The sequence below is a fragment of the Peromyscus maniculatus genome, chromosome 12, assembly GCF_049852395.1.
Source record: "Peromyscus maniculatus bairdii isolate BWxNUB_F1_BW_parent chromosome 12, HU_Pman_BW_mat_3.1, whole genome shotgun sequence".
Taxonomy (NCBI): Eukaryota; Metazoa; Chordata; class Mammalia; order Rodentia; family Cricetidae; genus Peromyscus; species Peromyscus maniculatus.
Window position 1 is genome coordinate 78,921,883 of NC_134863.1, and position 16,037 is coordinate 78,937,919.

At 47.8% G+C, this 16,037-nt stretch overlaps 1 protein-coding gene across 8 annotated transcripts in view; it reads right to left on the reverse strand.

Annotated features, from left to right (window-relative positions):
- The window catches only part of Tiam1 (TIAM Rac1 associated GEF 1), a 403,079-nt gene that overhangs the window by 19,037 nt on the left and 368,005 nt on the right, over positions 1-16,037 (reverse strand). For all 8 annotated transcript variants that reach the window (XM_015987745.3, XM_076549156.1, XM_076549155.1 and 5 more), the window contains 6 exons: positions 14,233-14,412; positions 12,510-12,578; positions 12,117-12,242; positions 9,787-9,895; positions 4,159-4,338; positions 3,938-4,056 (listed from right to left, as the gene is read on the reverse strand). In XM_015987745.3, the coding sequence (XP_015843231.1) occupies positions 3,938-4,056; positions 4,159-4,338; positions 9,787-9,895; positions 12,117-12,242; positions 12,510-12,578; positions 14,233-14,412 (783 nt within the window). The remainder of the gene's footprint in view (positions 1-3,937; positions 4,057-4,158; positions 4,339-9,786; positions 9,896-12,116; positions 12,243-12,509; positions 12,579-14,232; positions 14,413-16,037) is intronic.

Genomic DNA, 16,037 nt, shown 5'->3' on the forward strand with positions numbered 1-16,037 from the left:
ACAATGCAGCCTTCTCTGGCCACCAAAGCCAGCTGCAATGCTGGAGAATAGCTCTGTCGGGAATGAATGGAGGTGCCACCTCCCTTGATGGGGGTTATAATAATTACTGTAGATATTGCTGGGGCATATCATTACCAAGGGCAAAATATTAAGAGATCGTATTAATATGCTTATAGATATTAAGTAACACACATCAACCAAGCCCACAGGACATCTACAGTCTTAGGTAGTTTGTCTTTAACAAGTCTTTGTGATTGTTGTTTAAACTATTTCCTCCAGGAAACAAAATTGTGTGTGTGTGTGTGTGTGTGTGTGTGTGTGTGTGTGTGTGTGTGTGACATGCACCTTCTGTCATGTGATGTTCTAGTCTCTCCTTCCAGACTACATAGAATTTACATCCCCGCCCTTGTGATCTGGGGCATGGCCATGATTGGGTAGGGAACTTGGTGTAACACATCTCTATCCACCCTCGGGAGCTTCTACAGTCCTGCCATGGACACAACACAGCAATTGGGATCCTCACACCTCAAATGGTTCCTAGAAGGAAGTCTTAATGGGCATGGGTAAAAATGGACAGCTGTAACCCCTGAGATGTCTGGACGGTTTCTACTTGGCGAAGGTAACAAGAAGCCCGGGGCTGCCCACACTGCCCAATCACCCTGCTTGGGTCTCCAACGGCCCTTTTGAGTCCTCCTTTGAAGTGTCCAGAGTGAATTCTGCTAAGAGGGTTGCATTAATGGACTAGAGTGCCTTATTGAATCCGGCTATTGGAGGCACTCCTCTAAGGGAGAATATCCCCCTGGCTGCTTCTAATTGGCTGAGCAAAAGTAATGTTCTACAGGGCCCAGATAAACTCCCCAAAGTAAACTCCCCCAATGTGGGAATTTAGGAATACTGAAGGTCCAGGTTCATCCTGAAATATTTACCTGCCATCTTTGTCTTCTGCGAACATATCTATCTTCAGTGACATCCCAAGGAAAGCTGGTGATGAAAGAGAACTCGGGTGCCCTATGTCCCTAAGATGCGTCCATTTCAGCAAGACTCTGCAGACCCTGGCCAATATTCCTAACTGCTTACAAACTGCTCACAATTCAGTTTAGGTTCTCACTGGACGCTGCCAATGAAAGGGAACTTCCGGGATCAAGAATCAACCCTGTGTCCCCGCCCCACAGTCACCTGCACAGCTGTACTATGACACACGCTGCTGCAGTGGTGTGTGACGGTGTGTGACGCTGGCCGATAATCCTGGCATGGGCCCCAAGGCCCGCTCCCCCCAGGGTTTTATTCTTGTGGAACCACAGACACTGGGAGCCTCCTGCTCCTGACGCTTCTGTGTCAGCCTCCTGCGGGCAGCCGTGTGGCACTGGGCTTGCTAACCATGCCAGGCTGTGTTTTGAAACTATGGGGTTTTCTTCTTACCTTTTTTTTTTTTAACTTAGGGAGATTTTAAAACTATTTAAGGCCGGGCGATGGTGGCGCACGCCTTTAATCCCAGCACTCGGTAGGCAGAGCCAGGTGGATCTCTGTGAGTTCGAGGCCAGCCTGGTCTACAAAGTGAGTTCCAGGAAAGGCGCAAAGCTACACAGAAACCCTGTCTCGAAAAACAAAAAACAAAACAAAACAAAAAAACAAAAACTATTTGAGAAGAATGACCAGATATTTCAAAACAGCAGCATTTGTGTTTTCTAAACCCAGATAGATAAAACCATTGCCCCTAAGCGGGGCACGCTCTTGTGTTCTATTGTTCTATCGCACAGGGGCAAAGGCCTGCATTTCAGTTGGAAAGGCCACATCCTCTACAGGACGCCTCCCCAGGCTCTCAGGTCCTGGTGCTGCACAGTGGGCTGAAGCCATACCAACTCTGTGGGGTGTGTGTGTGTGGGGGGGGCAGATATGCAATCATGCCCAGGCTGGAAGTGGCCTTCACTGACTTCCTTCAGCTGCAGAAACCCCTGTTTGCCCCCATCTACAACTCACCTCAAAAGCTCTTTACTGTGTGCACACCAACCCAAGCGCTTGGGCTTTCGCGTGCATCCTCACACGCTCATTTTCACGTCTCCATCCCATTTTCGCCTCACTGCCTTCCAAATGTTATCTTTTTGACAGTCTGAAAACCTGTGCTGTTTCATTGAGGGCATGTAAATGAGCCTGGGGCTGGCAAGATGGCGCTCAGGGGGTAAAGGCACTAGCTGGTGGATGAGGAGAAGTGATTCTGACAAGCTGTTCTCAGACCTCCAAACACTGTGACATCCACACCCACACCCCACAAATACGTGTAATTTTAAAAAAAAAAAAAAAAACCCAAACAGCTGGATAACGGCCCTTTGTATTTGTGAGGGAGGCATCTTCCGCAGAGTAGGCGAGCAAGCTCCGCCAGCTCGGCCCCCACCCCACTAATCACTGCAGAAGCATGGTTCTCTCTCCCCGTCCATTAGGCAGAAGCATAATGCAGAATAGAAAAAACTCTCCAGTTGAATCTAGACATATCGCAACATTGATGACTGCTAGTATAGTCATATCTTTACAATTCACCTCAGTATTGCCAACATTTTTTTTCATGGAAGCTCATGTAACACTGGAACAATTTTTGATTCACTCTAAGCCTTTCTTAGGTGTGTGTGGCCATGTGGTTGCTTCTTTGAAGCAGCGTTTCGGGTATGGGGAAAAGAATTAGTCACTGGAACTGGCATTCACCTAACGATCACTTATCAAGAACCAACTATGTGGCTGGGACTAGATAAATGGCAGATAGTCTAATCTGGGGACTCACAGTCACCCTTCGATGGCATTCACAGAAACAGCCCAGCCTGGGTAATGACACTCACTTCTACATGCAGTACGGATTAAAATCGGAGACCCCAAAGGCTAAGAGCAGAGCATCAGAAACATGTTTACCAAGAAAAAGCTCTGGTGAAAATAAAAATTCATGGGTGGCTTTGAGCATAACTGTCAATCCGATGCCTAGGAGGCAGACCACAGGGTACACCTGTGAAGGGCTGTCTAGGTGAAGGCTGGCCTTAATTGCCTTGGGAAGGTTCATCTTAATCGTGGGCATGGATCCTGGACTGTGTGAAATAAAGGCAAGCTGGCCGTTGGCATGTACCCACTGCTCTCTCTAACTGACAACACAATGCGACCGACTTCTTCACACTTCTGCGGCCATGACTACCCACCCAGCCATGGTAGACTTTACCCTGAGTGGTGAGCCAACTTAAGGCCCCTTTTCAAGTGTGGTGGCCTGAGTATTTTACCAAAGCAACAGGAAAAAAAAAAAGCTAAGGCTTCAAAGACAAGAGTCCTACTGTTGTGTAGCAGTTTCCTGAAGACTGAAACATTCCATCTCCCAGGAAGCTCCTCAGAAGGTAAATAATTCAAAACTGCTTCAGGAAGTCCCTGAAACTGACCAGATTTGCTAGGCCCCGCCCTCCCAGAGTAAGCAATAAAGACAGCCAAGAGTCACTCTCAGACCAGCCAAGATGCAAAGATTCTCAGACCAGACCTGGCACCTGGAAGAAGGAGAAACCAGCCAAGCTGCCTGGAAGAGGTTTAGACCAACCGAGTCACTTGGAAAGGACACGCTCTACCCTGTCGAGCTGCCCGCAGGCTGTGCAGTGTGCTCCAGGTTCCCGGCTTTCTGAGCTGTCACCCATGCTGGGGTGGGCTTTGGTGGTGCAGCTGTCTTTGAGTCATTTCTGCTCCTGTAAGTGACCCCTCACCCATATTCCTGCAAGTAACCCCAATAAAACTCATTGGTTCACCACGTAGGATTTGGGAGGTATTCATACTTTGGTCTATCATGGGATCCTTGTCTGGAGTGAGTAGACATGTGTGTGTTGCATCCACCCAAGGAAAAGTCTTGTACAACACCTTCCAGAGAAAACAATCACACCTCAAAAAAAGAGAGCATCAAAGCTGGGGGGGGAAGGGGGCGCCTCACCTCCTTCTTCTCTCCTGTCTGCTCAGCAATCAGCTGGTCAAACACAGCTCCAAACTCTTCATGGATCTTCTGCATCTCGTTGATGTGACTGGCAACCTTGTTCATGGTCTTGATGGCCACTAGAAGAACACAGGCATTGGAAGGGGGCTGTGCAGAGGCCTGGCTGGGACAGGGGTCACAGGGGTGTGGAGAGGCTGGGGGAAGAAAGGGAAGGTGCTCACCATCCAGGTGGTAATGCTCCTCACTCTCCGCATCCGTCAGTGCAAACAGCTCCCTGAGCAGAAGCGGGTACTTGAGGACCCTCTGGATGGGCTTGATGAGGTAAGACTCCAGTGTGGCCGAGTGCTGCTGTCTCGGGTTCTGGGCGTCCAGGAACGCCTTGAAGGCTGTGTCCGTCTTGGCTGGAAGGGACAGAACACAGACCCTCAGGGTGGCCGGCCCCAGAGGTTCCCTTCGCACTTCGTCTCACACTCACTCTAATCCCAAGGCATCTTTTTATAGGACTGGGCCCAGCAGGCTCCGGGGAGAGGGAGGAGGTCTCCGCCGAGGCACACACCGGATACGCCTGTCAGTCATGGGTGCGTTTGGTGGGGATGCAGACTAGTTAAAGGATCACCTTGTTCACCCTCCTCATATTGAGCATGTCTTTCTGTTCTGACATTTTGACTCCTACTGTCCTTGGGGAGACTGCTCTTCCCAGGCCTAGCCAACTCCTAAAGATAGCAGATGAACTGCCTGCAAAAAATCAATTCAGAGCGTACCTCTCCCACACCTGTCAGTTCCAGGAGGCGCTGACACTCTGGGTCCTCACCGGCTGCCTTTGCTCATCACCTCAGGGCCAAATGTCACACTGCTCAGCGTCGGCCACACCCCGGAGCCCACTGAAGTTATTCACGGTGGCATGCTATTCCTCTGTCTCCTAAACAATCCCAGTGCTTCCCCAAGGGGCCATGCTGCATGGCTGTCCCCTCCTCCTGGGACCCATGAATGGCAAAGACAGCTACAATCTGATCTGCCAGCCCCTCCACACCAGAATAATAACCTTAGTGCCTCCAGCTGAAATCTCCGCCTGGTTCCCAAGCTTCCAAGCACTTCATTGCTGGGAAGACCTCTTTAAAGCAGGCAGAAAAAGCCAGAAACAGAAACAGCATCCTGTAGCCTTGTTAAGTGGAGTGAGGCCAGAAACCTCAGAACAATCTGCTCCATGTCAGCTCGGTGCTACCAGCTGTTAGCATCTGGATGGCAGGGAGCTGACCCACTGGCAAGCACCTTCTTCCCAGCCTCACTTTCATCCTCATCCGTGTTCCAGCTGGGATGGCAAGTGGCCCCTGGGGGGGGGGGGGAGCAGCGGGAAGGGGTCCGCACCAGGACGACTGGGAAAATGGCTAATGCCTTCCAGGTGCAGAGTACTGGTGGAGCGAGGCAAAAACACATGAGAAGGGAGGCATGGGATGCTCAAGGCACTTCACAGTGGACACCTGCAATGCTTGGGCTGGTGGGGACATAGGACAGTGCTGGCGGGGTGGCTGCCCCAATGCAGGCTGCAAGAGGAAGAGCGAGGCCCTCCCTCCATACCCTGCCCCGCACGTTTCTTCTGTTCGTCTATTTTGGAGTTGCAGTCTTTAGAACAAATCGGTATACAAGCATCATCACTACTGGAACAAACTCATTCTTCACACTCAGAACCTACATGTCATCAGGATTACGTTTGTCCATCAGAAATTAGACACAGCTCTCCATGGACTTAGATTCTTCCCAACAGCACCCAGTCTGTCAGGGGAACCTGACAGTTTCTGAATAAATGAGTAGTTTCCTAGAACTTAGTGGTTATTCATTTTTGAAAAACAGATCTCCACCCCAAGTGGTTAGTAGTGATACGTAATACGGGACATACAAGGGCGTCATGAAGTGGTGAGTCCTCCTGCCTTGAAACAGCAAGACCAGCAGCAACCCCAGGAGATGAGCTCACACGGCCACAGCTTTTTGAGCCCCTTAAAATCCTATTAGGAAGAACCGAGCTGGGCCCTGCACCCTATGCCTCTAATCCCAGCACTCAGGAGGCAGAGGCAGGTGAGTCTCTGTGACTTCAAGGTCAGACTGGTCTATGTGGCTGGCATGTTCCAGGTTAGACAGGGCGACAGAGTGAGACCGTGTCTCAGAAGTGGAGGAGGAAGGGGAAGGTGGGGAGGAGAGGGGGAGAAAGGGAGGAGGAGGAGGAGAGGTGGAGAAGAGAGGGAAGGAAGGGGGAGGAAAGAGGGAGGAAAGAGGGAGGAGAGGGGGAGGAGGAGGGGGATCAGATTTCACAGGTTCAGCTCATGATTCTCCTTTCAAAAAGGACATGGGGACAGTAACCTAGACATGCTACAGAAGCTGGGCTAGCTCTAGAGCTGACACATGGAGAAACCTGATTTCTAATATCCGGATTCTTATGTGCAAAATACAGCTGTTGGTCACTGTGGTGGTTTGAAAGAAAATGGCCCCCAGAGGGAGCGGGACTATTAGGAGGTGTGACTTTGTTGGAGTAGGTGTGGCCTTGTTAGAGGAAGGTGTCACTGTGAGGGCTGGCTTTGAGGTCTCATCTATGCCCAAGCCATGCCCAGTGTCTCAGTCCACTTCCTGTTGCCTTCTGATCAAGATGTAGCCAGCATCATGTCTGCCTGCACGCCGCCATGTCCCACCATGATGATAATGGACTAAATGGACAAAACCTTTGAAACTGTAAGACACCCATTGAAATGTTTCCCTTTATAAGAGTTGCTGTGGTCATGGTCTCTTCACAGCACTAGAAACGCTGACTAAGACAGTCACTAAGTCATGAAGCACATTTCCTAGGGGGGGGAGCAGGCTCTCAGGGCACACTGCAGTCCTCCCAACCAGCCTACCTAGTCTAAGATGGAAGACACAAATTCTCCAAAAACTTCCAGCTCACTTGACTATTAAAAAATGTAGGCCATACCTACTGTTTTATGGACAATTTGGAGTGATGGTATAATATTTTTCAGATGGAAAAATTAATGTTATTGAATTAAGAAAAAAATCCACAGAGGCAAATTTAATCTAATGGAGTGATTTTAAAAAGTACTAATTACTTAGAAGAATATAATGCATATATAACTTCACTATAGAGCAAATAACTATAATGTTTATTTTGGCCGTCTGATAATGATTAGCAATCAATAAAAGTTTTAAAAGAAACACACACACACACACACACACACACACAGCCAATACACATGTGTGAAAACATAGGTTGACACCAGACAGCATGGCAGAGAAATTCTCAGAATACTTTTGCACAGACTAGCACTCCCAGCATGCCTCACATTATCTGGGGCAGAGTCCTTATTATCCAAAGACCTGCATTATTCTAGCATTTCCTAACGTTGGTTTTACATTAAGCCAAGCTAGTTCTCTTGGGTAGCAAACATCAACACAACACATGGAAATTATTCAGCCAGGGACTTGATGAGAAACGTTTTCTTGGCAGCCACCTAGCAATGCTGAGGAAAAGCACACTCATTTCCAAAGGCCATTTGAAGCCAAACTGTGTCCTGATTCTGTCTTCCAAAGAAGCACTTCTTTAATACCCTTGGGAGGGACTCTGTCTACAGCAATGGCTAATACATATATAGTATGTGTGATACCTCAGTAAAACCCCCCACTCTATCCCCTACAGACAAAGAGAAGCTTAAACCAGGATTCCTAAGTGTAGATAAGAACTTAGACCCCTTTTCCCCAGGTGGCTGTATCTGCTACAGGGACTTTGGAAAACACAGTCAGGATATTCGACCAAAAGACTAAAAAAGGGAGGCGGGTTAAAATAAATTATATGGTCTGTGCCTTTAAGAACTAGCCTCACAAAGAAAGGGGAGGCTCCTTCCAACCTCCCTGCTGTGAGTGAGAGATTTGGAAGAGCCTCCTTGGAGGCTTGTAAACTTAGAATACACCTTACTTTTGCATTCTGTACCTAAAGTCTCCAGTGGCAGCTTTGGGGACTCGATCTAGGCACAAGACCCTCACTCTATTGTCTCAAAAAGGGGGCCTTAGACAAAGATATCTCAACATAGATAGACCCAGGCCAGTTTCAAGCCCCCAGAAATGATGGTGCCAGCCCCAGGAACAAAAGAACAGAGTCAGGATGTCTGATGGTAACCTATTAACCACGAGATGCCCCTCTCCGGAGATAACATGACCAGACCCCGGAGAGGAGTTGTAAAACTCCTGACAGGGCAAACAGATAAGCTAGAATAAGATAAAGTCCAGGCCCAGGAAAAACTGGACCAATCAAGGATGGACCCGTACTAACCCCCTCCCCTCTAAGAAATTTTATGGGTTTTACCTATAAAAACTAACTTCCCCAAGAAAGAGTAACTCTTCTCTGCCTCACTTGAGATGGCTTGAGATGAGTTCCCTGTCATGACTTGTAACAGATAAATCTTGCTTTTGCATTCTGGTATGCTAGTCCTTGGTGGTCTCTCTGGGGGTTACGATCTGGGCAAAACAGTATGTATTACACTGACCTGTAAAAATCTTTTGATTAAATTGAACTGTTTTTTTTTTTTTTTTTTGGGGGGGGGGTTGTTGTTTTTGTTTTTTTTAAGACAAGATCTAGCCAGATGGTCCAGGTTGGTCTTGAACTCAAAATCCTACCTTGTCTCAGTTTGCCGAGTGCTGGAATTACAAATGTGTGCTGCCACAATGGACCAGATGTAGTTTTTTTTTTTTTGGATATGTAGTAATTATACATATTCATGGGGTAGGGTGTGATAATTTAATACATGCGTACATGATGATCAGCGAGAACACTCAGAATATCTCTCAAAACATTTCCATCGCTTTGTGTTAACAATATTCAGCTTCTTCTAATTACTGCTAATCACCGTCACTCCGCCATGCTTTTGATGTTCTCCTGGAGGCACTGGGGCTTGACCCTAAGGCCTTCTGCATGCAAGGTGACCTCTACCACAGTGCCATACCCTCTGCTGTGCACACAGAACCGAGCTATTCTCTTTAGTGCATTATCTACCTGCTAACCACCCTCTTCCTATTAACCCCATCCCCATCCCAGCCTCTGCCAACTACCATTCCTCTCTTATTTCTGGGAGATCAACGTTTTACATATTGCAGACCACCATACAGTGACCCGTGGAGGCTGCAGAGAGGTTCTGGAGATGTGCACAATGTTCATTTTCTCAAAACCCCCAAGGGAAGCATCTGGGCTGGGGGGTGCAACTCAAGGGCAGGGTTTGTCTTGCACACGTAAGGCCCTCAGCTAGATTCTTGAAGAAGGGGGAGGGAATTATGGGAGGGGGAAAGAGGGGGAGGATGGGGAAGTGGGGTAGAAAGTGGGGAGAATGAAATGGAAAGGAGAGGGGGGGGAAGGGGAGGAAGGGGAAGGGGCGGTAAGAAAAGAGAACAAGAGAACGTTCCCAACATAAAAACTATACTTTGGTCTGTGCAAACCTAACTGCAGTAACTTCAGTAGTAACACTGACAGCTCCTACCACACACCTGTGAATAAAAACAAGTGCAGGAAAGATGACCTTCTGAAACGAAGGGCATGTGAAGCATGGTGAATTATAACAGAGATTAATGAACAGGAGAAATCGGGCAGGGCTGGCACACGCCTTCAAGCCCAGCACTCGGGAGACAGAGGCAGGTAGATCTCTGTGAGTTCGAGGCCAGCCTGGTCTACAGAGCGAATTCCAGAACAGCCAGGGCTACACACAGAAACCATGTCTTGGGGTGGGGGGTGGGGGGAGTGGATTTTACATTATTGCAAGAAGACGCCCACACAAATGTGAACTGGCAGCCAGCACACCGGTCTAAACCACCCAGCCCTGCCTTACCTTTCACCAGGACCTTGGGGACTTTCGTGTGGCTGGCACAGAAGGCACTGTAGAGCTTGAAGCGGTCCGCATAGTACAGGAAGGATCCCCCCAGGGAGAACAGCACTTTCTAGATTAAAGAGAAAATGGGCAATGGGTTCAGTTCCCTCCTCACGTAGACCCAGCGCTGCAGCCGCAGCGGCAGGCACGAGCAGGAAAACACACCAGTCTCACTCTGCACCGGCCAGTCTCCAGGCCTGCCAAAGCCTTTCTTTGTTCATCAATGTCCTAAAACTGATCGTGGAAACTTATTTTGGTTTGCAATGAATTCTATAGATGTTGTATGTTTTGTCTTCTCAGTATTTACAGTGGGAGTGTTCAATGTACCTATCTGAGATGTTTGAATGCCGATGAGAAAATAATAGATTTTTGGGAAGGCAGAAATAGCTTGAGTTCTCTCATGAGTTCCTTATTGGGAGAGAGAAGAGACAAACCAGACAAATGTAGGAAAGGCTTACACCTCCAAAGTGGAGAAGACATGCCCCTGGTTACCGCCTCCACCTTCTCCAAAGCCCCTCTGTTGGGAGTAGATAAGAACCTAAGCAATACCAACGCAAGAGCCACATTCAGGTGTGGACTACAGCCCCAAGAGGATCACATCAGGACACAACTTCCTTGTTAGGACAGATACACCTTGTGGGATGCTTTTGATCCCACCCATTTTATGCAAGTGAACAAAAGAGCAGGCCTCAGAAAAACATCTTCCAGAAAGTTCACATGGGCCTAGTCTTGCTCAGAGAAGGCTTAGAATTACAACGCGGGATGATGAGATGATGAGCAGTTAAAGGAAGGTACCTGCCTTGAAAACTTGGGAGCCCAAGTTCTGTCCCTGGGACCCATGTAAGGTGGAAGGCCCTCTGGCCTCCAAATGTGTGCACACACAATAATAATGATGATGATGATGATGATAACAATGATAACAATAATATTTTTTACAAAGTAATTAAAGGCTCCAAGCAAGGGCTGTAAATGATAACCTGATTTCCCAAATATGCCATTTATCTGATACACACAATTCAGAGGAAGTTCAGATAGTCTACTGATGGAGAAAATGTCTGCCTTAGGCCATACTTAATTGGCATCCACAGTAAACAGAGACCTCAAATCTCTTCCTCATGTCCAACTCTTCCTACACTTCTCAAGTGCCCTGGCTGCAGGACTATGTAAAGATGTGTCTACCAGAGTCATGATCACAAACTAAACAGGAAAAACTGGGAAGGACCACAAAAATCCACTCCTTTGCTTACAATAACAGTTACTAAGTGTTTACCATACAGTAACCAGATAAAGCAGTATCTCCAGTGCCTGCTTCACAGAATGGGAGGGATTCCTACACTCTGACCACAGCTGCCCAATGCTGCTCACCTAAAGAATTTCCGAAGGCCCCACAGGCTAGTGCACACTGCAGATCCCCAAGAGAAAGTTCCATCAGCCTGATGAATACATCTACACCATCAGGATGCAGAGCATGCTGCCTGTGGATGGGAGGTACTGAGAGGCAGGAGCAGGAAATCACCAGTGGTAGGAACTGGCTTTCAGAGATGATTTTGTCATTGTCCTGTCTGTAGTGATGGTTTCACAGGTTTTGTGTGTGTGTGTGTGTGTGTGTGTGTGTACTCATACACACATACTTTATCAGAGCCTATACATTAAATATGCACAGTGCTTTGCCAATTATACCATAGCTGACCTTGTTTTTAAAAGCACAGGGCGGGTGCATGTAAGCCAACACACACCTCAATGAGTTTTGTTGACCTGGAATTTGGAATGAGAAATTCCTTCCAGGGAATACCAGCCAGGGGAGAGGAAATGAACTGAGGGTGAGTAACCCTTACTCAGGCACAAGTCACACCTGCTCACTAGGACCATAAGGACGCTGTCCGTCTGGACAGGGATCAGCAAAGTTCCCCAGAACGGGATAAACTGATTTTACTGAAAGACCAGAGGACTAATTTAATTTGTTACTAGCTAATGTATTTAACTTGCTACTAGCTAATGTAACCTTAAGGATGGTGCAGCTTCCAAAGGAGACATCAGCAGATAAATATGTTGAATTGAGTCAGCAGCATCAGACAAGAAAGATGATAAAGGGGTCTCTCCCAACCCCAACTCCCTTGGGGATGGTCCCCCCACTGGGAAGTCCTGGGAAGCCCTCAGTACTATGAGCTCCACAGACTCCCAAAGAACAAAAGACCACCTGCAACATGGCATGGGGGTTCATCCTGACCCACAAGATAACCCCAACAGCGACAGAAACGGGCAGCATACAGTGGCTTGGAAGTGAGGCCTACCTTGAATTGGTCAACTTTTTCAAGCTTTTCCAAATCAGGGACCAGTCTTACTCCATCTTCCAGAGTTTTAAGGAATTCGACTTGGAACTCTACCATTTCCGTTAAATTTCCAAAGAGTACATCAAGCTGAAAAATGAAAAAGAATTTAATCTACCCCATATTACATGGAGGTTCAGAAACTATGATGTCTGAGTACTACCAAGTCTACTCTTACAGAATGGGGCAGTCCCTCACGCTCCAAGTCCACATCAAAACTTCACAGGCTGTATCTGACCTGCTCTAACTAAACGGATTCCAGAGGTACCCCCATCATTGCTCCATTTTTTTTTACCAGCAAGTCAACAGCAGTGTGCCCCCCCCCCCCCGCCCCAACATCAAGACAGCCTGCCATACCTCATCCTGGGTGAGGAAGGTCTCCTTCTGAAGGGGCTTCAGGTATCTCTCCATGAGGCAGTTTAAGTCCTATGAGCCAGAAGGACACTTCATTAGCATACCTAAAAGGCTACAAGGATCTACGGGCTGGAGAGACAAACTGTGTTGTGAATGCCAAGCAGCCAGTGATGGAAATCCATTAAGACAAGAAGGAGCAGGCTTCATCTACAAGTACTGCAGACGCTGCAGGCCCTTGAGCACAGCTGAAATGGATTCTTTAACTCACAGTGTACTCTGAGAGCCCACTAAGGAGCTCCATACAGGAAGGGACATGATTGTGTCCCAATAAAACTTTATTTTCAAAACAGGCAACAGGCTAGATATGGCCTGTGGGTCACAATATGCCAGACTTAGAATATTTAGACTAATTTAGACTAACATTTAAGTGGTTAAAGGCTGATTGCTGGCCCTGGTGGTGTGGGCTGGAATCCTGGCATGTGGGAGGCTGGAGCAGAGTGTTTTGAATTCAGGGCCAGCCTGGGCTCCACAGTGAGACCTTGTCTTAAAAAAAAACAAAAACCTAGACCTCATTGCTGTCAGTCAGGGTGGGAACAGAACAATTAATAACACGCAGAAAACTCACCCCTTCTCCCTAGACTCACATTAGCTTATGAAAAGACTTTAATCAGTCCATTGTCATGAGTGTTCAGAAACTTTCTTTATGACTGATTAGAGTTTTCTTATCAAATACTCAACAATTAGGATCCTACATTTTAAAAGAAACTACTGTGTGTGTGTGTGTGCATGTGTGTGTGTATGTGTATGTATACACTGCATTATGTACAAATACCATGCATGTGCCTGGAGAAGCCAGAGAAATATGTTGGGTGTTGTGCTCAATCATTTTCTACCTTATTCCCTCGAGAGAGGGTCTCCCGGTGAACCTGGAGCCCACCAGGTTTTGAGCTAGGCTGGCCAGCAAGCTCCTGGGATCTGCCTTTGTCCCCCAAGAGACACTGTGACAGACACATGCAGCCAGTGTGGGTTCTCGGGATTTGAACTCAGGTCCTCACTCTTATCCACTAGGCCATCTCCCCAGGCCCTGAATTCAGATTTAGCAGTAGCTTATAACATATTGAGAAAAGCCAGAAAGATGATTTAATATTCACCACCAATCATATAAGTATATAAAATAACGATTAAGAATTTATAGTTATCAATGTTAATCAATATACTAGTTCCGTAAGAGAGACCGAGGTCTTGGCATTTGTGGCTTGACCTTGGCGTAGGTCAAAACTCATGGAGTGCCTGCGGTGAGTTGAAAGAAAATGGCCCCCAAGGGGAGTGGCACTGTGAGGAGGTGTGGCTTTGTTGGAGTAGGTGTGGCCTTATTGGCGGAAGCGTGTCACTGTGGAGGCGGGCTCTGAGGTCTCTTTTGCTCAAGCTTCCCTCAGTGTGACACTCTGTCCACTTCCTGTTGCCTGCAAGACGTAGGACGCTCAGCTCCTCCAGCACCGTGTCTGCCTGCCGCCATGTCCCACCACGATGATAATGGACTAAACCTCTGAAACATAAGCCAGTTCCGGTTCAATGTCTTCCTTTCTAGGAGTTGCTGTGGTCATAGTGTCCCTTCACACAACAGAAACCCTAACTCAGACAGCGACCCGCTTCACTCTTTGCAGAAGGAAATGTGGGTAGCCCCCCCCCCCCCCCCCCCCGAGGCTGGGGTTGGGGGCAGACATACCTTCACATAGGTGCGCTCAGTCTCCAACAGCTCGCAGATGACCTTGCGCAGCTTATCGGCGTCTGACAGTTGCCGGGTGGTGGCCAGCTGAGGGCCTGTGGCATCCTGAGGAGATGGGCTCGAATCGGAGGTGTTCATCTCGTGCAGACTCCGGCAAAACGCGGCAACCTGTTCTGTGCTCTGTGGGGCACAGGCGATAAGGCAAAGCAGATGGAGTCACCGCTCAGCCGGGAGCCTTGGCGCTACATTCCCCAGCCCAGAGCCTATGTTTTGAACCATTCCATCAGAAGCTGACAGACGAGAAGGAAGGAGTTAACGACATGGAGGAGCACAAAGAACAAGGCTATTTACTCAGTTATCAGACTCGGTTTCGTACACTTATTTAGCAAGCTGGAAGACAATGTCTAGCTGTAGTCATTTAAAACTCTTCACATTTAGACAGATAACTGTATTTTTGATAAGTTCTGCTACTTCCAGCTTCTCCGCTGCCCTCTGAGCAGAAGGCAGTTGACACAGGCCACTGTGGCCCTCAGCCTCCACTGCCTCCCGAGGACACGACTGAGGGAAAGGCTGCAATGATTGCCCACGATTCCCTGATGCACCCTATGGAGTGATGTCGTCTGAAGCACAGGGTGCTGTAAACCCAGCGAGCCCAGTGGCTTACCTCACTGAAGCCCTGGATCTCCTCAACACCCCAATCCCATAGCTCAGATCCTTCAAGTCAGGGTCTACACTGGAATGCGAGGTACTGGCATTTGGCTTGGGGTTGTTTACAAAGACAAGGCCTCCTTAAGTAGCCCTGGCTGCCCGGTAACTCACTATGTACAGCAAGCTGGCCTTGAACTCACAGACATCCAACTCTGTCTGTTTCCTGAGTGCAGGGTCTCATGGACCTGATTGCCCCAGGCACTGTTTGGAGTAAGGACTGGTTTGTCTGTCCAATGCACACCAGTAACGTTGGGTGGATACTTTCTTCGTTCTAGTTCACTAGAGTCTTTCTAGTGTCTATTCCAATCCTAAACTCAAAGGGGCCCTTTTCCAGGAAATGATGGTGCTGGTGAAGAATTACGCCTTTATCATCTAGGAAGAACATTCTTTCCTCAAACAATAGCTGGTCCACAGAACTGCAAGCCAAAGACTGTGTGTGAGTAAGGCAGGAGAGCCAAGACCTGGCATATTCCACAGGACAGGATTTAAATACAGTGAAGGACGATTTGCATATGCCAAAGAGAACACAGACAGCGTTTCTCAGATCCCCCTACCAAAACCAAAAGGTGCATTAGGGGCAGCATAAGACAAGAAAGCCTAGAGTCTGGACAGTGATTCACATGGCTATCACTCTCTTCTAATTGCCATGGCTTATTTATGGCTACTGTTAACTCCAGTAGCTGCCAGAAAGCATGTCGCCTGTCATGGGTACTGTTCAGCATCCTCCAGGAAACGGTGGGTTTCAGATATCCCCCCAAAAAAATCTTCTCTTAGGGATAGAAAACCCACCCGAATGGGCTGCACTGTATGCTGTGTAAGTTTTATCTCAATAAGATTGTTGGAAAAGGGAGGATTCCTTCCTGCTTTGCATCAAAGCCTGTTGGTGCGGGAACAAAGGAATTAGTTATGGGTCACTTCACTAACTTGAGGTCATCTTGATAGCGTCAAATTGGGCTTTGTCACAACAATAGAAACAAGGGAACAAATATATCCACTTAACAAACTGTTCGTGCCTCCCTTTAATGATCTAATGATAATTAAGAGAGGTAACATTTTCTAATGCGGTTTTGATGGGGGGATAAAAATGCTCTTCTGGA